Raw genomic sequence first — 24,236 nt, forward strand, 5'->3', positions numbered from 1 at the left:
TCCGCCGGCGGGGCGCGGAGGTCAGAGCTGCGGGCGCCGCGTCGCCCTGTCCGCCCCCTCCTGCCGCCGTACGCGCCCTCGTCCTTCAGACCTCCGTCGGCTGGGGCAGGAGTAACGCCCGCTGGGACCTCGCTGCGGGGTAGGAGGAAGAGAGGCTCCTCTTGGGTGGCCCTTTTCAAGAGTGGGCCCGGGCTTCCAGCCCCCAGCCTGCCCCGGTCGGGCTCTGCCGGCTCCTCCCAAGAGATGGCACCATACCCTAGGGACCGGGATGTGTGTGTGTGTGTGTGTGTGTGTGTGTGTGTGTGCAGAGACTGGGCCCCCGTGGGCAGCATGGAAAGGCGGGAGCCAGAGGACCTCCCCAAGCCCCAGAAGGAGGCGCCCAGCAGGTCCAGACAAGCTGAGTGGGCTTGCAGCCCCAAGATCTCCCAGTAGCAAGGACTTCCCTGGGGGGAGGGTGTGGGGAACAGATAGCCAGGTAGGGACTAGGGAGAATCTAGGCAGGGGAGAGGAACAGATTGCCTTGGCAAAGGCCAGGAACAGGGCGAAAACCCTGGGCCAGATCACGGAGGCCCTACCACTACTACCCAGGCACCCCAATAAATAAAATATTTTAAGGAAATAAAAATAAAAAATCTGGGGGCACCTGGGTGGCTCAGTTGGTTAAGGGTCTTCCTTTTTTTTTTTTTTTTTTTTAAAGATTTTATTTATTTGACAGAGAGAAATTACAAGTACACTGAGAGGCAGGCAGAGAGAGAGAGAGAGAGAGAGAGAAGGAAGCAGGCTCCCTGCTGAGCAGAGAGCCCGATGTGGGACTCGATCCCAGGACCCTGAGATCATGACCCGAGCCGAAGGCAGCAGCTTAACCCACTGAGCCACCCAGGCGCCCAAGGGTCTTCCTTTAGCTCAGGTTGTGATCTCAGGGTCCTGGGATCGAGCCCCACATCCCAGGCTCCCCACTCAGTGGGCAGTCTGCTTCTCCCTCTCCTTCTGTGTCTCTCCCTAACTCGTGCTTTCCCTTGTGTGTAAATAAAATCTAAAAAAGAAAAAAAAACTATTAAAAAAAGATTCAGACTCCTGGTACAACCCAGATGAACTTTGAGGGCGTTATGCTGAGTACCATCAGCCAGACACAAAAGGACAAACACCATATGATTCCACTTCCGCAAGGTTCCTGGAGTCGTCAAGTTCACAGAGACAGAAGGTAGGTGGTGGGTGCCAAGGGGCTGGGGCAGGGGGGTGGGGAGAGGGTGTGTGATGGAGACAGAGCTTCAGGTGGAAAGGTGAAAGGAGGGGCCGTTTGCACAGCAATGGGATTGTGCCAAACACTACTCAACTGTGACCTTAATTAAAAATGGTGAGGGGGCGCCTGGGTGGCTCCGTGGGTTGAAGCCTCCCCTTTGGCTCAAGTCATGATCTCAGGGTCCTGGGATCGAGCCCCGCATCCGGCTCTCTGCTCAACGGGGAGCCTGCTTCCTCCTCTCTCTCTCTGCCTGCCTTTCTGCCTACTTGTGATCTCTGTCTGTCAAATAAATAACATCTTTTAAAAAAAATGGGGGGGCGCCTGGGTGGCTCAGTAGGTTAAAGCCTCTGCCTTTGGCTCAGGTCATGATCTCAGGGTCCTGGGATCGAGCCCCGCATCGGGCTCTCTGCTCAGCGGGGAGCCTGCTTCCCTTCCCCTCTCTCTGCCTGCCTCTCTGCCCACTTGTGATCTCTCTCTGTCAAATAAGTAAAATCTTTAAAAAAAAAAAAAAAAGAAAGAAATATATATATTTTTTTAAATGGTGAGGATACCCATTTTACTCAAGTAAAAATGCAAGAGGTAGACAGGGACTGTGCGGGGCACAAGGTCAAAGAGGTGGCAGGAGGAGGAAAGAGGGCACTCGGTGGGCACCACAGCTGCCTGGGCTGAGAGGCACACTGTCCCTTTCCCACCTCTGTGCAGGCTCTGGGGCCCCAGGCCTTGCCCCGGTCTCTGAGGCAGATGGTGGGTTCCAGGCGCCCTCTGGTGGCAGTGCGAGGACTCAGCTGCCGACCCAGCAGGCGGGCCTGGGGCCCCTGGCTCCCCACCTGCCAGCTCCAGCAACCCCCCACCCCGAGAATGCGTCGGTGCCTGACGTGCAAGGGAAGGGTTCCTGGCCAGTGGCGTGGTCTGGAAGGAGCACACACACTGCCCCAACCCATCTCCTCAACACTAGGCTTCCCCTGCCCAGGCCTACTGCCCGGGGCCCAACTGTCAGCTGCAGAAAACCTGGACGGGGTCCCCTGTCTTCACAGGTGCTGCCCCCCACCAGCAAAGCCATGGGAAAGGGAGCCAAGAAGGCCACGCCTGCCCTGGGTCGGCAGTGACCAGATGCACTGCAGGTGCTCAGCAAACACACGGGCAAGGAGTGTGTGCACCCGTGAGTGAAGGGGGGCATGGATGACATCCCAAATCTCGGCAGCTCCCCCAGTGTCTATGCTCATTACGGGGCTCCTTCACAGGCCCCCAGCTCCAGACCCTTCAGGGTCCTGACCCTCCAAAGGGGACTCTCTCCATTCTCACCCAAAACCCAGTTCTTGGCAGGGGCCACCGCTGCTGCTGGGACAGAAAGCATCATCTCAGCTGGCCCCATCCTCCAGCAGGGTGTGACCCCACACGGCAAAGGGCACCTGACAGGAAGCCCGCAGCACTGGGGGCACAAGGAAGGAGCACTCATGACCAAGGCAGGTGCCAGGCTGGTCAAGGACCTGGGGGAGCAACAGGGAAGCGGGGCAGATCTGATGGGTGAGGAGGGCAGGAAGACGTTCCAGGTCCAAGAAACAGAGCAAGAGTCCCAAGGACAGTATGGAGCCCAGGACAGACCAGGAACCAGGAGATGGCCTGTGGGAGGAGTGCAGGGCCAGCCCCAGGCCCATCAGCCATGGGAGAGCTTGGACTTGCCCTGGAAGGGACAGTGAACAAGGCCGAAAGGGTGAGAAAGCCTAGGGAGAGAAGTCACGGTTTTTCTTGACTTGCACGGGACCTACCTGGGCTCTCATTTCAGCAACAGCAGGGGAGAAGGAAAGGTGTGGCCTGGACAGAGGCTAGCCCTGCCCAAGGTCCCAGCTGAGCCTGTGGCCACCCAGACCCTTGCAGCCAGGACCACCTGAACGTGCCGCTCCAGCTGGCCCAGACCAGAGTGCCGCACCCCCAGGGCAGGGCTGCGGGCTGCAGACAGCAGCGATAGCTCCCCAGCTGAATGCCAGGAGGTGCCAAGAGCCTGCCAGCCCCAGGGGAGCCCAGTGATGGGCCATAAACACTGGCCTGGGGTGCCCCTACGCAGCTTGACCCATGGAGTCCCAGGGGCCAGAGTGACCAGCCTGCCCAGAGACCCCATTAGGGCCATGGCTGCATCTGCCGAACCCTCTGGCTCCCCTTCAGCTGTGCCCCGTTCCCCTGACCTTCACCCTCCATGGAACCCGGCCTTGCCCACCTATGGAGGCTGTATCTGGAGACACGTGGCAGCCAGGTTCCTGTCGTGGGGATGTGTTTTTCCCTTTGACAAGAGATCCGCCCCCAACACACCTGGCATCTTCTGGAGGAGCCAGAAACACAGCTGCACACTGACTTGCAGCTGAGCTAAAAATAACTGTGGGCTCCAGCCAGGGCCCAGGAAAACATCTCATTGCTAGGAAACCGCCGCTCCTGGGAGACCGCAATTGCTAGGCGACCGGGTTGCCGTGGTGACAGCTGGGCCCAAGTCCTGCTCAATCCTGGCCACTCTGCCCTTCTGCCCCTGGCAGGTCGGGCCTGGGTCGGGGAGGAGGAAAGGCTGGGAGCAGGAGCCAGCAGCAGGCAGGCAGCAAAGGGGTTCACCCCCTGGTGGTCCCCATGGCCGCCCGGGCTTCCCTGTTCTCACTCCTGTGGGCGCCTGTTCGTTCTGGCAGCTGAGCGGTGAGGACAGCTGACTGCCCCCCACCCCGGTCCTCCCTGAACCCCCACCAGGGAGAGTTGCAGTGTTCTTCTGGCCCTGCGCCTCCTTAGCAGGATGGGGCATGGTGGGCCGCTTACAATCAGGCATGAGGCTCTCAGCACCTGTGCTGTCCTCAGTGTCACGCTGACCTTCAGGGCCCCCACCTTGGACCCCAAACCTATTTGCCAGGAGGGGAAGTACTTGCCTGAGCCCCACCCCTGGCCCCCACAGAAAGGAGGATTTGAGCCAAGCAGGTGGCTCCAGCCTGTACCCTGGGCAGCGGCTTCAGGACCCTCCTGCAAAGAGGCTCAGGAAGTCCAGAGCCGCTGCCCTGGTCCTGAGGTGCCAGGAGGCCTGACCCCATCATGGGCAGTGCAGCCCCTGAGGTGTCAGCAGCTCCCTCTCTCACCCTCCTGTAACTAAAGAGCTGGAAACCTCCAGCAGTCTGGACCGGGGAGACTCCTCTGTGTCCAGGCACCAGGATGAGGAGTGCTTCCGGGGAGGGGTGCTCCAGGGAGGAACGTGGCCCTGGAGGAAAGCCAGTGTTGCTAAAGTTCCAGCAGGGGACCCAGCGTCAGCAAAGCTGCAGCTAGCCGTGCAGGAGACTCAGGCTTTGATAGCGGACTGAGCCCGGGAGCACGGACACCGTGCACCGTGGGGAGGAGGTGAGCTGCCCTTCAGCATGGCAGAGAAAGAAGCCCGTGGGTTCAGGGCCAGGTGAAGGAGGTGGGGAAGGGAGCAGAGCCCCAGGTACATGGGAGGCAGGGCTCCACATGCGCCTCTGAAACAGGGCTTTCCTCTGTTTGGATTCTTCCAAGGCGTGGGGTCTCCTCCAGCCTCACCGAGGGCAGCACGTGAGGCCCGGGCCCCTGTTCAGAGGAGGAAGCCCCCGGAAGCAGGAGGTGAAACCTCGCCCTGAGGGTCACGCACCGTCCACGCCCTGGTCCACAGGTGTGGAAGCTGAAGTGGAGGCCGGCCTGCTAGACCCACACACCAGAAGGAACTGTATGGGTCGGACAACACTGTCCCAGGCACCCCAAAGGTCTTCATGCCTCCCATGCTGACTGCCCCGACCCCTGCTTTGACCGGAGTCCGCACGAGGGCCAGACTGTGAATCAGCCCTAGCCACACCGGAGAGCCAGCTTCACCCCAGCCTTGACGAGCTGGATCCAGCGCCCCGCACGCAGCCAGGCCGGCCCCCCAGCTCCCAAACAGGCTCCACCCTGCAGCTGCCCCCGCCTTGTGCCAGCCCCACTGGGTCCTGTTTCCCACCAGAATGCTGCCAACACCAGCTGTTTTCATTTCTCTCAGACACTCTCAAGGGCCTTCCTTAAGGCTCTTTCCCTAGTGCAAAGACCCCTCTCTGCTCTCCCACACCTGATCCCGCCACGGTCTCTGCTCCCAGGAGACCCTGTGATGGGTACCATTAGCTTCCATTCTCCACTCTGAGCCTGTGGGAAGCCTGGCATCTCCAGGGGCCAGGAGGAAGCCCTGCACACCCTTTCTCCACACCCAACCCCAGCACCTCTCCCCCAGCCTGGTCCCTCCAAAGTGGCCGCCACCACCGCCTCTAAGGGGTTCCAGAAGGAACTCGCCAGCTCAAGACCTCCAAACCTAAAGACCTGTGCACACTCCTTCCTGGATAACCTCACCCATCCTCTCATCCTTGGGGTCTCCTGTCAAGGGTCCTGTCCTCAGGACAGGCATAGCCTCCCCAGAAGCACCCCTCCCCGGGAGCATTCCTTGGCCTGGTGCCTGGACACGGAGGAGTCTCCCCGGTCCAGCCACACCACCACCACCCTCCCGAGGTCACCATCACGTGGCCCTCTTGAACTTTCATAGCACTTGTCACTCTCTGAGATGGTCTGGTGTTGGCTTGTTTTGGGGGTTGGCGGGGGCCTGGGCACTGAGGGGTTTCTGGGCCCGGCAGCCAGCAGGTGCGCCGAGATTTTAGGGCCCTGAAGGCCGCCGGCGCTGCTCCCCTCCGCTAAGCAAGAGGGCTGGGAGGGTGAGGATTGGACCACCCTCGCCCCCGCAGGTGGCATCCAAGGGTCGGGACGCGCGGCGCCGGCCCCACAAGACCGCGCACCCCCCGGGCCAATCGCCGGCGCCAAAGAGCTCGAGTCCTCTCCCCCGGCAGGATTCCGGGACCCCACTTCTCCGCACAGGCAGGGCTCTCCGCCGGCCAGCCCTCCGGCCGCGCGCCCTGCCCGCCCCGCCCCGCCGTGCGCGCGGGTTTGTTGTTGTGCGAGCGCCCGCGGCGAAGGGGTGGGGGTGCTGCCCGGCCGGAGCGTGCCCGTAGGCGCCGCGGCGGGAGCGCGCGGTGCGCGCGGCAGGGCGCGGCGGGCGGGGCGGGGCTCGGCATCCTCGGCTCCCCCGGCCTGGGCTCGCCAACCGGATTGGCTCCCGGCGTCGGGAGCGCGCGAGGGCGCGGCGCGTAGAGCCGGGCGGGGGGCGCGCGCGGCGCCGCCGGCGGCCGCGGAGGAGCGCAGGGAGGAGGGCGAGGGGAGGGAGGAGGCGCCCGCCCCGGCTCCCTGCAAAGCGGCCTTATTTATCTGGGCACTGCCTCAGCCTCCCCGGTGGGAGGCTCGGGGCAGCCGATCCTCTCCCACCGGGGAGCTCCTCTCCGGGCGCGGCCGAGGGGGCCGGCCAGGCCGGGGCGCGGGGCGCGGCTGGGCCCTGCCGGCCAGGCCAGCACCTCGGCCGCCTCCCCGCTTCGCCAGCGCCCATGCCGGGCTCCCCATGATGAGAAGACGCCCGGCGGACGGCGTGGCATGAGCCAGGTACCCGGGCCGAGGTAAGGTGTGTGCACCGGGCCAGGCGGCGGGGCGGGGAAGGGGCCAGGCCACGCCATCGCGGCGGCCACAATGAGGATTGGGGCGGGGGCTTCGGAGAGGGCTGCCACCACCCCCGGGGGCCTCACATCGGTGCAGCCCCTTCCCAGGCCGAGGCCACTGGGCCTCTGGCCCTAACAGGCCCTCCCACAGAACCCGATCCCAGCGCCGCCTAGTCGAAGCATGGTGCCCCCAGTAACTGGACCAGGGGGCCGGCGCCCCCTGACCACAGCCCTGGTGCAGCAGCATTGCAGGCCCCCAGCCCACCAGGCTGGCTGAGGTCCTGGACTTCCTTCGTGCTCTGAGCTCCTCTCCCCAGCACCATGAGCCCCTGGACCTGTGAGACAGGTGTTAGATACAGTTACACTCCAGGACAAGCCATGTGGATGCGTGGCTGGGGGCTCTCTGCCCTGGACACCTGGGCCGGTGGGAGCTGGCTATGTGCCTGGTTCTGGAGGGGTCGGGCCTTGGCCAAGGTTAGAGGGGAACTGGGCACCCTGAGGCTTGCTGGGGAGGGGTCTGGCCTCCTGGGATTTGGGGGGAAGAGAGCCCCCACCCATCGCCCCAAGAGGGAAGAAGGCCTAGCTGTGGAGCCTCAGGGAGCCCAGGGCCCAGTGGCCAATCCTCTAGCCCCTCCCGGCCTCTGCACAGGAACCCTTCCCTCCAAAGAGAGAGCAGATGGTGGATGCCGCTTCACCTGCCCACTTGGTCAGTCCCCTACCGCTACCCGCCACCTCCCAGGCGCCTTCTTTCAGCCAACCCCTTTGAGCAGAGGCCTGGGTGGGACCCTGGGAGGGCCAAGGCCTGATGGAGACTTGCTGACCTGGTAGGAGGTGGCCCTAGGGCTGGACCAGGAGCTGTGGGGAGGAGGGAGATCCAAATCCCTGTTATAAACCTGGACAGTGCAGGTGGCCTGTTTGGATCCCAGGGGACCCCGGGACTCAGCTGCCCACCATCTCCACTCATCCTCTGCCACTCTTCCTTGGGCCAGGCAGGCCTCTCAGCACCTGTCATGCTAGGCAGGCCCACTGGACGGGCGCTCCCCTCCAGCTCCTGTCCACTTCTGGAGCACTGCAGTGAGTCCTCTCTCCCAGTGCACTGAGAAAACAAGCAGCCCTGAGGGCAGGGGACCTGGGGCCCTCAAGGCTACCAGCCTGGGCCTGGGAAGCCTGTGCCGCTGACACCCAGGGAGACTTTCACCTCAAGGTGGGGCACTGCTCGGTGGCCTGCAGCCCCATCTTGTCACATGTGGGTTCTCATTGCTTTGTCTCAGGGGGAAGAGTGGAGGTGGCAGTGAAGGAAGGCTCCGTGGGCTAAGTGGGTGGTGCAGCCCCTTCCCCACCACTGACAAGGAGGAGCCCTGGCCAGACCAGCCAGAGGGTGGGCTTGGGCCACACAGCCACACTTGGCTGGGAAGAGGGGGAGGGTTCAAGGCAGTGACCCAAAGAAGCAGGCACTAGATGCCCCTAGCCTAGGCACTGGGGGGGGGGGCTCAGATCCTTCAGAGGAGAAGAGCCAAGATGAGGCTTAGAGCCCAAGCCCATTCCCCAAAATGCCCAGTTCCACGTGGCTGAGCTGTCCTGAGCATGACCACAGGACTCTGTCTGATGAAGCGCCAATCCTGGTCTCTTTGGAGGCCATGTGCTCACTTCCTGGAGCCCCTGGTGCACGGGTGGGGCAGCCTGCACCCCAGAAACATCTCTGTGCTGGGGGCGGGAAGGGAGCATTTTGCTGGCTCATGTGCAAAGTGGCAGGGATGTGAGTGTGCCTGAGTCATGGGGCTTGTCATGGAGTTCGTCAGCCCGCACTGTGTCCCTAGTCCCAAGCTACCTTGGTTGTCACCCCCGTCCCTGGAGCTGTCACCACACATCAACCTGATGTGAATGTCTCAGGCTGCCCATGCTCTGCCCAGCCGCACGGCCCTCAGTGGGCAGGGAGAAATGGTCAGGGCAGGTCCTGCGGGGGCCAAACCCCTCCAGCACTCCAGGAAGCCTGTGTCAGACAGAGCATCAGAGATGAAGGCAGAGATCTCTGAGTTGGAAGCCATGAGGACTTGGGGGTTTCCAAGGCATGAGGAGTCCAAAAAGAGGGTGTTCTGGGGGTGGGCATGCAGCTTGCAGCCTCTGGAGTGAGAGCAGGGGCACAGCAGAGACAGTGCTGGGAGAGACCAGCAGCCCAAGGTCCCAGGCTGGGAGGACCCAGGGGACCAAACAAGTAGAACAGGGCACAGAAAGGAGGGAAGGGCCCAGCGTTGCCCTCTGCACCTCAGTGCCTAGTCTGATCTTTGGGAGTCAGACTGACTGGGGGTCCTAGGATCAAATTCCAACTCTATGCGACCTCTGGAATTGTCCCCAACTCTCCCTTTCCCCACTTGTGATCAGGACGTGTGTGAAGGGACCAGCAATAGCAGAGCGGCATTGGAAAAAGCAGGGCAGCTCCTCCCTCTCCTCTGGTGGCTCCTGTGCCCTCTTTGGATATGGCCAGATTGTGGTGGATGGGCAGCCAGCCTCCCTACCGTGCAACTCCCAAAGTGGGGACTCAGCCGGAAAGGAGGTGTAAGCCATCCTCTTCCCAAGAGTCTGACTACTTGCAAGGCCTACCACAGATCCCAGCGACCACACGCACTGTGGACACTGGCCTCTGTCACAACCAGGATTAACAAACTGAGCTACACCCCCCACTACCACCACCATCCACCTGCCCTCTTCTGAATCTGGCCTGTCCTCCACCAAGCCTCCTGGGCACCTGGCTGCCACACCCCTTTCTGCATGATCCTGGCGACTGCCATTCCTCATTCATTCATTCATTCATTCATTCGGCAAGCATTAAGAAGCCATTCAGCCGTGGTACTGCCTGTCTTCAAGAAGTCCCCAGCCAAGGGAAGAGACAGATGGGTTGACAGTAATGACTGAGACCCTGGAGATGCTTTTTCAGTGCTGGGGAGTCCCCCAGTGGGAGACAGGGGTGGCAATCACACTGAGGTGGAGGATAAGGAGCTGGTAGGGTGAAGAAGCAGGGAGGCCTCCTGAGCAAACAGGGGGACCAGCATGTGCCCAGGCAAAGAGGGAGAGGGGAGCAGGAATACAGAACAGGGGGTCTGGCTGGGCTGTAGGTTCAAGGCTGGGGAGGAGCCAGAGGTGAAGGAAGCTGTAACGTCGACATGCTAGGGCTCGGGGCCCTGTGACTCGATGGCAAAAGAGGCAGCTCCTTTCAGAGCCTCAGCATGGACATCTGCAGACTGTCAGCTTGGGAGCCACCAAGTTCTGGAGTCCTCCCAGGAGACTTGAGCCCCCGCAGCCTATCCCAGGAGGACCTCCTCCAGAATTCCGCTCCACACGGAGGCACAACACCCGGGGCTGAGGCTGAGAATAGTGCAAGTTTGGCCATCTTTTTAAAACGCCTCTTTTCCTAGCGTTAGCTCCTGGTGCTTATTTCTAAAGGAGGAGGCAGTCCACATCAGATTGGCAGCTGACCCTACCCCATCCTAACGAGAAACTCCAGGCAGGTCTTCTGAGCCTCACTGCGTGCAGTAGCAGGTACCAAAAGGGTTGGGGTCTCACAGCCCATCTGCCTGGGTGGGTGGGACTAGACAGAGGAGCACATGTACCAGCACCCCCCCACCCCCTGCCAAGGGACCTCTTGTCTGACAGGAGGACCCATCGCTGACCACAAGCTCAGTTCTCTCCTAAAGCTCTGACCCCTGGACCAAGATGTGGCTGTTGCCAGTTTTGAACCACGGAGCAAGGGATTCTCAGGCTGGGTCAGTGAGGCTGGGTTGTGCCGCGGGAGCCCGGCAGCACCATGGACAAGGTCAGGGAGAAGCAGTGCTGCCTCCAGGAAGAGGCAGTTCCAATCCGGGGCACAGCAGAAGGGCTGATGGGCTGGCAGGGCAGGGCCTGGCGGCCAGGATGTGGGTGTGGGATAAAGGGCAGCCAGGCCTCGGACACCTCCCTCCCTTCCCCGGGCTGAGGCCGTCCCCCGCCTGGCCCCTCCCTCCCGCGGGCTCTCTCCGCGGGCTGGCTTGTTTTCACCAGCCCCACCCTGAGGCCTGAAGAGTGGGGATGGGACTGTGGGCGTGTGCAAATGTGAGCTACGGTGGGGTGCGGGTAAAAAGCCCCGCAGACGCCCGGGGCATCCACGTGCATCCCGCCCCCCCCCCCACCGACGCGGGCACTCCACGTGCACACCCGTGGCTGGGAGCATCTTTAACCTAAATCGGCACTGCTCCGGAGTTATTTCTCCCCTGGTGCCACCTCCGCCGCCTCCTCCGGATCCTGGCGGAGCGGGCGGCTTCTCGCCCCGCCCCGTCGCCCGCAGGGCCTCTCCCTGCTGAGCTGGGTTTGCCGAGCCCGGCCCCCACCCCGCCCCCACCAGCCGTTGTCCGCGGTGGAGCGCGCCTGGGCCTGGCCTCCGGGCCCGCGCACGGCGGCTGGAGGGGCGCTGTCCATGGTGCTGCGCTCCGCGGCCGAGCTAGCAGGAAGCGGCAGAGGCTGGGTGGGCGGCGCGCCCCGAGCCCTGAAATCGTGGCACCCCGATCCCGAGAAGCAGAAGGTATTCACGCTGGGGCTGCCTCCCTGAGCCCAGCTCAGCTGACAGGAAGGAGTCCACAGGACAGCCTCTCCCCTGCTCCCTGGAGTGGGGACCTGTCGTGGGCTTCCTCCCATCCCTCCAGGAGGCACTGCTATTCCACCATAGTCTCCTCCTCACGTACTAGTTTTAAGAGATCTGGGGCACCCCTCATGTCAAGCTGCACCCCATATGTCACTGAGGGTCACCTGTAACTCCTTGGAACCTCAGGCTCCCAATCTGAAAGTGAGGTTAACAGTGGTGCCCCCAACATACACACACACACACACACACACACACACACACCTGCCATGAGGCTGGAACACATGATTATCCCAATGGGTATTCAGCAAACGTTGTTACGAATGTCATGTTTCAGCCAGCGTGAGGCTGCTACTCTCCTGCAGTAAAGGGACAGTCAGAGTGGGGGGGCCTCCCCTAAGGAGGGCTGGCCTGATGTGGATTGCCAGCTTGGGGGCTCATGATTGCCAGGGCAGGAAGGCCTTTGGACCCAAAGCTGGGTTGGCAGCCATGAGGGCCCCTTGTTCCAGTAGATTCCTGGTCCCAGCCTAGATCTGCACCCCTCTCCAGATGTCGGATGCCAGCAAGGGTTGAGTCCAGGGCTTGAAGCCAGTGGGGGACATGGTGCTGGGTAGAGCAGGGCAGGGCAGCCTGTTTCCCTCCCTCCCAGTGGCTCCTGACCCCTTCCCCTAAGGTGGGCCATGGGGCTCAGAAGCAGCCTCTGTGCCACTTTCCAAACACTCACTATGAGCCATGCACTATGCCTAGCTCTTTTCACATGTTGTGCTGTGGGGGTGGATCATCCCTTCTCAGGCTGCAAAGTAAGGAAAAACGAGGCTTGGAGCAAGGAAGTGGCTCACTGAGGCCACAGAACCTGGCTGTGTGACCCCAGAGACTGCCCCTGAGCCCCTGGGTGCAGTGCCTTTTTGCTGAATGTCTGGAGTTGGGGTGGGCAGGAGATGATCTGGAATGTGGAGCAGATGGTGGCACGGTGAGGGTCTGGCTGTCCCCCTCTCCAGGGCTGTCTGTGCTCCAAGCCGTCTGCCACCCTCTCAGAGGCCTGAGAGGAGAGTGGTGGGGGGTGTCCAGTCCCACCTTGTGAGGAACTCTCTACAAATGGGCTTCCACAGCCAGCTCTGGTTCAAGCCTTGGCTCCGCCACTTATGGTGACCTTGGGCAAATAGTTCATGCTGCTTTGTTTTCTTCATCTGTACAATGGGCACAGTCATGATAGCATCACCATCAATGGGTTGGATGGAGTATTAAAGAGACAGTACGTGTCCAAGGCTCACTGTGCTAGCGTCATGGTAAAGTCTGCCCTTTCTTTGGGCAGATTATTGGGTAGATCCAATAGCCATCGAGATTCTCAGGGTCTGGTATCTGAGTCTTCGACAAGTACCAGAACCACTCCAGACAGCCATGATAGCACCCCATAGTGGAGGAGCCCGAGACCACCCCAAACCATCTCCTTCAGTTTTGCAGTCCCTGCCCAGTAGAGGTCAGCATGGCAGGCACTGAGAGTGGGCACCGGAGTAGTAAAGGTGAAGGGGGCAGTCATGAGCAAGTGTCTTTCTACATCTGTCTCTGCCTGCCTCTCTTTTCTCATCTCTAAAATTGGAACTGTAGGGCCTATGTGGTCAAAAAAGTCTATGAGTACAGGTGGAGCTCAGCGCACACAGTAGGTGCTCAGGGAATGTCATGGTCATGAACAGCTCTGACTTCCTGTCGCTGCTCACGGTCAGGGAAAGAGTGACTTGGATTCAGATCCTTCCTGTTGGGTGGTTCTTGGAGTGCCATGGGAGGACATGCCCGGGGATGGGGAGCCCAGCTCTCTTCCCACAGCGACTCATTACCGCCTCCCGGCCTTTGTCCACAGATTGAGCGAGGAAGATGTCGAGCCCAGGTGTGGACGGCGACCCCAAGCCTCCATGCTTGCCTCGCAATGGCCTGGTGAAGCTGCCAGGCCAGCCCAACAGCCTGGGTGCAGCCAGTATCACCAAGGGCACACCAGCTGCCAAGAACCGCCCCTGCCAGCCCCCTCCCCCACCTACCCTCCCACCACCCAGCCTGGCTTCCCCACTGCCACGGGCTGCCCTGGCTGGGGGCCTGTGCCCCCCACCGGGGCTCCCCCTTGGTGGACCAGCCTCAGCCCCTGTTCCCGGGCCCCCAGTGGAGCGGCCACCACTGGCCACAGATGAAAAGATCCTCAATGGCCTCTTCTGGTACTTCTCAGCCTGTGAGAAGTGTGTGCTGGCCCAAGTGTGCAAGGCCTGGCGGCGTGTGCTCTACCAGCCCAAATTCTGGGCAGGCCTCACACCTGTGCTGCATGCCAAGGAGCTCTACAACGTGCTGCCTAGTGGCGAGAAGGAGTTTGTGAACCTGCAGGGCTTCGCTGCGCGTGGCTTTGAGGGTTTCTGCCTGGTTGGCGTCTCCGACCTGGACATCTGTGAGTTCATCGACAACTATGCCCTCTCTAAGAAGGGTGTCAAGGCCATGAGCCTCAAGCGCTCCACCATCACAGATGCCGGCCTGGAGGTGCGCCCCACTGTTGGCCTGGAAGGGACAGGGATGGTGTGGGCAGGGCCCAGCGGCTGCCACTGAGCTGGCATGTGTGTGCATGCGGGGGGCAGAGGGAACTTGGGCATATGAGGAGCAAAGTGGCTGAGGGAAGCACCGGTGCTCTGAAGATTGTGGCTCTGGGGGGAGGGGAAGCAAGACTAGTTATGTGATTTGGGGGACCTAGTCCAAAATGAAAATTTCAAGACTCTTGTTCAAAGATGATTAAGAATTTCAAGACAGCCACACCAAAGCAATCAATCGATCCAGTGGGAGGCTCTTCTAAGCTCAGGGCCTATGTGCCTGTGAAACCCTTGGGTTAGGGGGACGCTGCAGGGGAGCAGGTGCACAGGTCAGAGCACCAGCTGCATAGGCAGCCCCTGCCCCAGGGCCAGGATTCTAAGCTTCAAATCAGTAACACCAGCTGCTCCCCAGCACCTGCTCTGGTGCGGCCCTGAGCTCCCAGGTCCCCTGTGCTCTGCCTCTTAGAACGGGGCTGTGGTGGGACAAACCCACCGTAAGGGGCACCTGTCACACATCAGCTTGATGGATGTGTTCCACACGTCTACATCCGGGAGCCCTGCTTCCCGCCCCCAGCGGCCCCGCCCCCTCACCACACCCTGCCGCCTGCCTGCCTGCAGGTGATGCTGGAGCAGATGCAGGGCGTCGTGCGTCTTGAGCTGTCAGGCTGCAACGACTTCACTGAGGCAGGGCTGTGGTCCAGCCTGAGCGCGCGCATCACCTCACTGAGCGTCAGCGACTGCATCAACGTGGCCGACGACGCCATTGCGGCCATCTCACAGCTGCTGCCCAACCTGGCCGAGCTGAGCTTGCAGGCCTACCACGTGACGGACACGGCGCTGGCCTACTTCACAGCACGCCAGGGCCACAGCACGCACACGCTGCGCCTGCTCTCCTGCTGGGAGATCACCAACCACGGCGTGGTCAACGTGGTGCACAGCCTGCCCAATCTCACTGCGCTCAGCCTCTCTGGCTGCTCCAAGGTCACCGACGACGGCGTGGAGCTCGTGGCCGAAAACCTGCGCAAGCTGCGCAGCCTTGACCTTTCGTGGTGCCCGCGCATCACCGACATGGCGCTGGAGTACGTGGCCTGCGACCTGCACCGCCTGGAGGAGCTGGTGCTGGACAGGTGCGCGCGTGCCCCACCCACGGGACAGGTGGAGGGCACGACTGGGGCGGGGCGGGGCAAGGCCGGCGAGAGCGTCTAAGCAGGGAGCCTAGATTAATGGGCAGAGCTGTAGCGCGAGCGGCGCTGCAGAGCCATGAGGCTGGGTTGAGGGGCAGGCCCTCCCAAGCCCGGGGCCCAGAGTGCGCTGTAACTACCAGGCGCCAGGGTAGGGGCGGGGGCCTGGCGGGGGCAAGGCCGTGGCAAGGGAGGGGCTATCATAAGCCCTGCGGGGGGCGGGGGGGAACGCCCGGGAAAGGAGGAAGGGCTCGGAAATGACGGGCGGCGCAAGGTGATCTGAAAGCGGGCTGCGCCCCTCTGTCGCCCCCACAGGTGTGTGCGCATCACGGACACTGGCCTCAGCTACTTGTCCACCATGTCGTCCCTCCGCAGCCTCTACCTGCGATGGTGCTGCCAGGTACCGGCCTTCCCCGCCTCCGAAGACTGGGGAGTAGGCAAGGGGAGGTGGGAGACCCGGGCAAAGCCCCTGCCCAGGCAACCCACCGACCTACTCCCGGCCCCCTCGGATCCTGCGAGGAAGCGTAGGATCCCTCCCCACCCAGCGGGCGACGTAGGCGGGGCTTACGGACTCCCCGCAGACCTCACCACCACTCCCCAGCAGCCTCCTGGCTCCTCCGGAAGCCGAGAAACCCCCGTTTTGAGCCCCGCCACCTGCCCCTCCAGCAGCTCCCGGCCTCAAGGCCCAAGGCCTGTCCCAGCAGTGGGCTCCCCCGCAGGCGCGAGCGGAGCTCCTTAACGCGCCCCGCCCTCCCGCCCAGGTACAGGACTTCGGGCTGAAGCACCTCCTGGCCATGAGGAGTTTGCGTCTCTTGTCTCTGGCAGGTGAGACCCCCACCAGCCCACTACCCCGTCCCCAACTTACTCGACTCCGCCAGCCCTGCCGGGCCCCTCGCGGTGAATCCCACCTGGAGCTCTGTCCCAGGGTCCCATGGCCAGGTCCGGACGGAGACGCCCGGCGAACCCCGCCCCCCGCGGTGCGCTCGGGGGGCCCCGCGCGCTCAGACGCCGCCCCGCCTCCCGCCCGCTGCAGGCTGCCCGCTGCTGACCACCACGGGCCTGTCGGGTCTGGTGCAGCTGCAGGAGCTGGAGGAGCTGGAGCTGACCAACTGCCCCGGGGCCACCCCCGAGCTCTTCAAGTACTTCTCGCAGCACCTGCCCCGCTGTCTCGTCATCGAGTAGCGCGGGCCTCCCCACCCCCGGAGCAGGAAGCCGCCACGCTCCGGGCGGGGACGCCTTTTCCCGGCCCTCGCGTCCCCGGCCCGGCGCGGGAGGCAGGGCGAACCCAGTGAAAGCGCCCCCCGCCCGCGCCCCTCCTGGCCCCGCCCGGGCAAGGGGGGGGCGGCGGGTGGGCCCAGTCCCACGCACGCACGCACACTCGGGGACTCTGTGCATGCCCCTCGTGCCCGCACTGCACGCCCGCCCTCCACCGCACCACAGCCGCCTCCATCTTTCGTTGACCCTCTGGGGGGTAGGCAGGGGCCGGCTCCGTCCTGGGGGCGCTTTTAGCTCTCCTGACGGCCCCCCTTACTGCCTTCCCCACCACACCCTGCTCTGTCTCCCTCGCTCTCCCCCCCATCTTGGGCAGGGCCCAGAGGGATTGAGGGGAGCTGGGTCCCCCAGGACACAGGGGCCAGAAGAGCCCCAAGGGCTTCCCGCATCTTCCACTGCACCGCGCCTGGAGCCCTCGGAGGGGTGCGAGGGGGAACAGGCCACCGCCAAAGCCATGGCCCGCCAAGGAGCCCAAGTCCCCCCTGCCCTTGCCCCACTACATGCCAGCCTGACCCAAGAGACCTCCCCTCTTCCTTGCTGCTGTAGGAGGCAGCCCCCTGCTTGCCCCACCCCCCACCTGCAGGCCTACAGGTCCTTGGGCCAGGCTAGGGAAGAACTGTGTTTGAGGGAGGGACAGACTAGCTGATCTTGCTATAATCAACGTTAACCAAGCTGGCTGTAGCTTACCTCAACCGGAGGGGTGGGGGGCGTGGGGGGATACAACCACCTTGAGCGACCCTCAGGCCCGGCAGGCCTTGCACGCAGTCCTGATGGACCCCAACCACAGCCCCTATAGCCAGCCAGGCCCAGCCTCCTCAGTGCCACACTGTATCCTGCGTGGGTCTCTGTCAAGTGGAGGCTAGACAAATGGGCCCCAGCCAAGGCCCAGCCAGCAGGTCCAGTCTTACAAGTGGCCAACACACCCCCAGCACCCAGCGGAGGGAGGGCTCCTTTCTAGCTGCCTGCCTCCCCTCCCCAGCTTCCCAAACCTCTGCCTGCCTGGGTGGGCTCTGGCCATGTTCTGTCCAGTCCCAAGACAATGCAAGCCCTGGGGAGACGCTGGCACATCTTGGCAATTGCTGAGGAGGGGGCTGGGACCCCTACCCATCCCAACATTGAGCCCCAGGAAGTACGGTGCCCACACCCAATCTTGGGACCCCCCCCCCCATCTGGTTGGAAGAAAGTAACTAGTTTCCAGAGAGCCAGAGAGTGAGAGAGAGAGAGCGAGAGAGAGCGAGAGCGTGCGAGCGAGAGATGCTGTTGAAGCAGAGGAAGAGTTCAACAGCCCAAAGATTTCCCAGTCCTGGAGTGCCCTCGGGAGGCTCCGGGGCCGAGATGGTCAGGAGCCAGTTTCTTCAGCCCCTCCTCCGCACAGCTCCCTAGTGGGGAGGAGGCAGCTGTCCGTTTGTCCAAAGTATTATTGCAACTGCAACGACTGTAGGAGGAAAAATTAAGGGGAGAGAGGAAAACAAACAAAACCAACCAACCCCGAAAATCATTTTCTTATTGTACATAACGACCTCATTCTCCTGTATATGCGGAAGATATAACCTTATATTTGGTAAGTGTTTCTTGTGCTATTTTATCACGTGACCTGTTTATAAAAATATATATTAAAAAAGTTGTAAAAACACGTGTCTTGAGTTTGGAGGTCATCAGACCACAGCGAGGGAGGGTGTGTCCGCGCGGGGCGCCCCAAGGCTCGGGACTCTTGTGCACCTCTCTGCTCGTCAGACTTAATGGGTCTTTCAACACGCACAGGCCCGGGGCCACAGACAGGAAACACAGCAGTGGCCAGAAGAGAAGGTCCCTAACCTTTCAGGGCTTCTGGGGGAAGTGAATGATGCTGCAGTCATCGCACGTAATATTAACCTCCAAACGCCCGGCTGGCTCAGTCGGTGAAGCTTCTGACTTTGGCTCGGGTCGTGGCCTCTGGGTCCCGAGATGGACGCCCCTCGCCCCACTCACGCCCGCGCGCTCTCGCTCAAACACGTCCATAAACCTAGCCCAGGCCGCCAGATGGACAAAAATGCGCCCTGCTTCGTGCGTCGGGGACCTGCGCTCACTCCGGAGAGGGCGGGGACGCCGCGGAGCCCGCAGCGCAGCAGGGCAGACTCCACGCCAGGCAGGGAGGCCCCGAAATGCTCTCGGGGTGGCGCCGGCTGCGCGGAGCAGCGGGTCCTACCGGGCCCTGGAGTCTGCGGAGACCCGGGCAGCCGCGAGCCCCGCCTGAGCAAGGGGCCAGCCGCGTGCGTGGGACGGACGAGCAGGACCCAGCGGCCGAGCGCCGCGGAGACCCCCTGCTGGATGCGAGGGCCCAGAGAGGCCAAGGCCTGCAGCGCTGAGCGCACAGCGCGCAGCGGCGGCAGCGCCTCGGAGCTCGCCGGGCGCGGGGCGGGCCCCGGAGCGGCAGCTGAGGCGGGCGTCCCGGGTAGACGGCTGGAGGGATGCGAGGCTCGTTAGGGGGGCTGGGCTTGTCGGCGCAGTCGGGCACTAGCATGCAAACTCTGTGGCAAAGAGACCGGCCGCTGAGGCGGGACCGGGGGAGCCCAGGGCAGCGCCTCTACCTCCGTTCAGGTCGATGCCTCCGCCTCCACTAGCTCGGCTCCCTGACCCGGAACGTTTGCGGCGCGGGGGCCCGCTTCCGGTGAGAGGCGGGCAAGACGGGGACACTTCCGGCGAGCCGGGCGCTGGGGGACAGAAAAGCGAAGGGCTGCTTCCGGCACGGTGGTTCCGGCCAGGCCCGGCCCGGCAAGTTTAGGAGAGGGTCGTGGTGGTCGCGGAGGGAGAGGCTTCTCCAAGCCCCCTGGCCGCTGTCCCGCTGCCTCCGCTCCCCCGCGCGCGCCGCCGGCCTCCGGCCAGTGCCCTCAGGCTCCCTGAACGGCTCAGTCCTTGGCGTCCGTGTGCGTCCCCCGCGCCCCTCTGTCCCTCCCCGGAGGCTCCCGGACGCACCGTGTGGACCACGGGAACTCCCTCGCTTCCTTGCGGGGACTGACGGACCGAAAGACCAGAGATCGCCCGATCCGACTGCTGGGGGCATGGAGCGCTGGCCCGGGCTGGGACGGACCAGGTAGGGGCTCCCCGGAAGGCAGACGGGACGGCCGAGCTGCGGGACAGCGATGTCTCCTCATTGAGGGGCAGCCCGCTGTTCTGGACGGGCTCGCCAAGACTGACCCGTCCAGGACAAAGCCATCTGGGGGGACCCAACCAGGGTGAAGGGTCGGAACTGACAGGCCCCACCGGGCTGATAAGCCCAGCTCTCGTCACCAACCTCCTGTCCCCCCAACCGGCACAGACATGGAGAAGATGTCCCGAGTGACCACGGCCCTGGGTGGCAGCGCGCTGACTGGCCGTACCATGCACTGCCACCTGGACGCGCCGGCCAATGCCATCAGCGTGTGCCGGGACGCAGCCCAGGTGGTTGTGGCCGGCCGCAGCATCTTCAAGATCTACGCTATTGAGGACGAGCAGTTTGTGGAGAAGCTGAACCTCCGTGTGGGCCGCAAGCCCTCCCTCAACCTGAGCTGCGCGGATGTGGTCTGGCACCAGATGGATGAGAACCTGCTGGCCACGGCGGCCACCAATGGCGTGGTGGTCACCTGGAACCTGGGACGGCCATCCCGCAACAAGCAGGACCAGCTGTTCACAGAGCACAAACGCACGGTGAACAAAGTCTGCTTCCACCCCACCGAGGCCCACGTGCTGCTCAGTGGCTCCCAGGACGGCTTCATGAAGTGCTTCGACCTCCGCAGGAAGGACTCCGTCAGCACCTTCTCGGGTGAGGCCCCGGAGGCGGGTAGGGCAGGTGGAGAAGTGCATGGTGGGCATCAGAGGTCTTTACACCTGCTCCCAGAGAGCACTAGAAGAGTGGGTGTGGGTCAGCCCGGGAGGGGCCGGGTATGGGACCAGGGAGAGGGCCAGCCTGAGTGGACTGCAGCCAAGCTGGGCTGCCAAGCTGAGGGTCTGTCTTGCTGCTTCCGAGCTCCAGGCCGCTTCATGGCAGGAAGCCCACTGGGGCCTCCCCTCCAGGACAGAGAGAGGGTGGGGTATGCTGCCCGCCCTCCCATCCAGTTCTTTTCCCAGCAGGCCCAGCTTCTTGACAGCTGGCCTTGTGCCATCGAGGTCATGTCCACCCTGAAGAAACCACATGAAGCATGGGGCAGAATCCTCAGTAGCCTCAGAGTATTGGGGGCCTCCTAAGACCCTGACCTACCTGCAGTGTGGAAACGCGAGCATCCTTGAAGGCTCTTGGGGTCGTGGTCCGTGGGGGTGGACACAGACCTTTAAGGTCCCAGTCCCCTAGGGCGGACCCAGCAGCTCCAGCTCAAGGTGAAGGGATGCAGCAGACACTGGGGGACCCTCATGCAGGCCGCCTTGGACCTCTCTCGGGGGAGCGCATACTGACAGCACGGCAAGGCTCCCGTTAGCTCAGTGCTCTGACAGCCAGTCCTGGAGCTGCGCCACAGCTCTGTGCAGGGACGGCGTCAGCACAATCCAGGGGAGAATCGGGGTGCGCCGGTTTGGTTCAAAAACTACATGGCGCCTGGCATCCCACTCCCTGGCTTGCTCTACCGTTTCTTCTGTGGGAAGCCTCTCTTGCCACCGTCTGCCCCAGGCAGGCTTAGGGCTGTTGACTCCTTCTTCTAGGCCTCCCCGCTTTGGCTGCAGACAGGCACGTGGCCGCAGTCCACGGCCTCTCTGAGGGCTCCAGCGTTGGCTGCTCTCTGTCCTGGAGCCTCACCTTTTCTAATGATGTCCTGCCCACAGGCCAGTCAGAGAGCGTGCGGGACGTCCAGTTCAGCATCCGGGACTACTTCACCTTCGCCTCCACCTTCGAGAATGGCAACGTGCAGCTCTGGGACATCCGGCGGCCCGACCGCTGCGAGAGGATGTTCACCGCCCACAACGGTCCTGTCTTCTGCTGCGACTGGCACCCTGAGGACAGGTGTGGGGCGGGGTGGTGTGCGGGCACAGTCAGCAGGGTGGGACGAGTGGGCTTATGGAGGGCTGCCTCCAGACCTGCGAGACAGAGTGGGGAGCCCTTCCAGCCCTGGCGAGGACACTGAGGGCTTCGTGGATCTGTTATAGGGGCTGGCTGGCCACGGGTGGGCGTGACAAGATGGTGAAGGTCTGGGACATGACAACGCACCGCGCCAAGGAGGTGCACTGCGTGCAAACCATCGCCTCGGTGGCCCGAGTCAAGTGGCGGCCTGAGTGCCGTCACCACCTGGCTACCTGCTCCATGATGGTGGACCATAACATCTACGTGTGGGACGTGCGCCGGCCTTTTGTCCCGGCTGCCATGTTTGAGGAGCACCGCGACGTCACAACGGGCATTGCCTGGCGCCACCCACACGATCCCTCCTTCCTGCTCTCCGGCTCTAAGGACAGCACACTGTGCCAGCACCTGTTCCGCGATGCCAGCCAGCCTGTCGAGCGTGCCAACCCTGAGGGCCTCTGCTATGGCCTCTTTGGAGACCTGGCCTTTGCTGCTAAGGAGAGCCTGGTGTCTGCCGAGTCTGGGCGCAAGCCCTGTGCCGGTGATCGGCGCCACCCCATCTTCTTCAAGCGCAAGCTGGACCCTGCCGAGCCTTTTGTGGGCCTTGCGTCTAGTGCCCTCAGTGTCTTTGAGATGGAGCCCGGCAGCGGCAGCATGAGCTGGTTCGTGGACACCGCTGAGCGTTATGCCCTGGCCGGTCGGCCTCTTGCTGAGCTCTGTGACCACAATGCCAAAGTGGCTCGGGAGCTTGGCCGAAACCAGGTAGGTGGGGCAGTCCAGGGACCATGGCCTTGGGGGTGCCCCCATCTGGTATACTCGGACCCTACTCTGGTTTCAGCGCTCAGCTCTGGTGGTGGCCACCACCAGCCACCACCCTTAGTAACTGAGGGTACCCTGTGCCCTGAAGTGGGCCAGATGCCAGTGCCACCGCTGGGGTGCAGGCCTGGCGTGTTGTGGTGTCCCAGCCCCCTCTCATGGCTCACTTTGCTTTTGGATTTCCCAAAGTGTCTGACTCCACAGGGGACCACATTGCTTCTCACTGTCTTCCTGAGCCCACGGGCTCACTCCTTGTTCGCTGCCTCCAATTTCTGATCCTTCCTGTGCCCTCGTAGGACAGAGACCAGATTTGCATCTTTGGCATAGGCGTCCATTTCTGCAGCTGGGGTGGACCAGGACATTGGGTGCCTGGGGCAGCTGAACACTGAGTCTGAGTCTGGCTCTGTCCAGGAGTCAGGGGGGCAGTCTGCATGGGGTGCCGGGAACCGAGACCCTTTGTGAGTGCCCGGCACCTGCCCCTAGGTAGCGCAGACCTGGACCATGCTGCGGATCATCTACTCTAGCCCTGGCCTGGCGTCTGCCGCCAGCCTCAACCACAGTGTGGGCAAGGGCAGCTCTTGCGGCTTGCCACTTATGAACAGGTACATGTTTGGGGGTGGCTCTCCTCAGGGTGGGGACTGTTGGAGCCCGTCGACCCACTGGCCTTCCCTGCCCCCAGTTTCAACCTGAAGGATATGGCCCCAGGGTTGGGCAGTGAGACCAGGCTGGACCGTAGCAAGGGAGACACACGGAGCGACACAGTGCTGCTTGACTCCTCAACCACACTCATCACCAATGAGGGTAGGCAGGGGGGGCGGACAGGGCACTGAGGGGAGTGGAGCTAGGGCGTCCCAGAATCCGCTCTCGTGCAACGCATCCCGCCTCCATCGTGGGCAGATAACGAAGAGACAGAGGGCAGCGATGTGCCTGCAGACTACCTGCTGGGTGACGTGGAGGGCGAGGAGGATGAGCTGTACCTGCTGGACCCGGAACATGCACACAGTGAGTCGGGGCTCGGGGAGTGGCGCTGGCTGGTGGGGCCAGAGGCTCAGACCTTGCCCTCCCCGTCCCTGCCTCACAGCGGAGGAACCAGAATATGTGCTGCCTCAGGAAGCCTTCCCCCTGCGCCACGAGATTGTGGACACGCCCCCGGGCCCGGAGCACCTACAGGACAAGGCGGACTCCCCGCACGTGAGCGGCAGTGAGGCAGATGCAGCTTCCCTGGCGCCCGTGGACTCCTCCTTCTCACTCATCTCCGTGTCACATGCTCTCTACGACACCCGCCTGCCCCCTGACTTCTTCAGTGCCCTGGTGTGTGACATGCTGCGCTTCTATGCAGAGCAGGGGGACGTGCAGATGGCTGTGTCCGTGCTCATCGTGCTGGGCGAGCGTGTGCGCAAGGACATTGACGAGCAGATGCAGGTGGGTGACTGGGCGGGCGGGGGGTCCCCACCACCCCCAGGACTGCCCCCGCAGGCCTGCCTTCCCCACCCCCCGCCCCGGTTGGGGGGAGCCCCCAGTGTGCCCGCCTCCAGGCCTTGGCCTCCCGCCCGCCCCCCCAGGAACACTGGTACACGTCCTACATCGACCTGCTGCAGCGCTTCTGCCTCTGGAACGTGTCCAACCAGGTGGTCAAGCTGAGTACCAGCCGCGCCATCAGCTGCCTCAACCAGGCGTCCACCACGCTGCACGTCAACTGCAGCCACTGCAAGCGGCCCATGAGCAGCCGCGGCTGGGTGTGTGACCGCTGCCACCGCTGCGCCAGCATGTGCGCCGTCTGCCACCACGTGGTCAAGGGGCTGTTCGTGTGGTGCCAGGGCTGCAGCCATGGCGGCCACCTGCAGCACATCATGAAGTGGCTGGAGGGCAGCTCGCACTGCCCCGCGGGCTGCGGCCACTTGTGCGAGTACTCCTGACCTGCTTGCGCGGGCTCGGCCGGAGCGGGCCGGGGCGGGCCGGGGCGGGCCGGGGCGGGAGCCGCAAATAAAGGAGGCAGCAGCCGCAGTCTGAGGCTGCCTGTGCGCCGTCGTCGCGCC

The 24,236-nt window shown here is 63.0% G+C and overlaps 2 protein-coding genes across 3 annotated transcripts; both read left to right on the forward strand.

The window, feature by feature from the left end:
• Positions 1–6,388: 6,388 nt before the first annotated feature.
• On the forward strand, positions 6,389–18,018 carry FBXL16 (F-box and leucine rich repeat protein 16). 2 transcript variants are annotated; one of them, XM_059154069.1, is made up of 6 exons: positions 6,389–6,734; positions 13,230–13,888; positions 14,551–15,059; positions 15,429–15,513; positions 15,875–15,938; positions 16,147–18,018. In XM_059154069.1, exons 2-6 carry the CDS (start codon positions 13,244–13,246, stop codon positions 16,293–16,295), a joined length of 1,452 nt encoding a protein of 483 aa, XP_059010052.1. In that variant the 5' UTR covers positions 6,389–6,734; positions 13,230–13,243; the 3' UTR covers positions 16,296–18,018. The 2 variants fall into 2 exon arrangements, with proteins under 2 accessions (XP_059010052.1, XP_059010051.1); XM_059154068.1 differs by having other exon boundaries at positions 6,390–6,729.
• Positions 18,019–19,058: 1,040 nt separating this feature from the next.
• On the forward strand, positions 19,059–24,149 carry WDR24 (WD repeat domain 24). The gene is made up of 9 exons (XM_059154054.1): positions 19,059–19,455; positions 19,681–20,163; positions 21,153–21,330; positions 21,474–22,146; positions 22,684–22,802; positions 22,880–23,001; positions 23,098–23,202; positions 23,282–23,622; positions 23,763–24,149. Exons 2-9 carry the CDS (start codon positions 19,683–19,685, stop codon positions 24,114–24,116), a joined length of 2,373 nt encoding a protein of 790 aa, XP_059010037.1. The 5' UTR covers positions 19,059–19,455; positions 19,681–19,682; the 3' UTR covers positions 24,117–24,149.
• Positions 24,150–24,236: the final 87 nt, after the last annotated feature.

Source organism: Mustela lutreola, chromosome 17 (assembly GCF_030435805.1).
Source record: "Mustela lutreola isolate mMusLut2 chromosome 17, mMusLut2.pri, whole genome shotgun sequence".
Lineage (NCBI taxonomy): Eukaryota > Metazoa > Chordata > Mammalia > Carnivora > Mustelidae > Mustela > Mustela lutreola.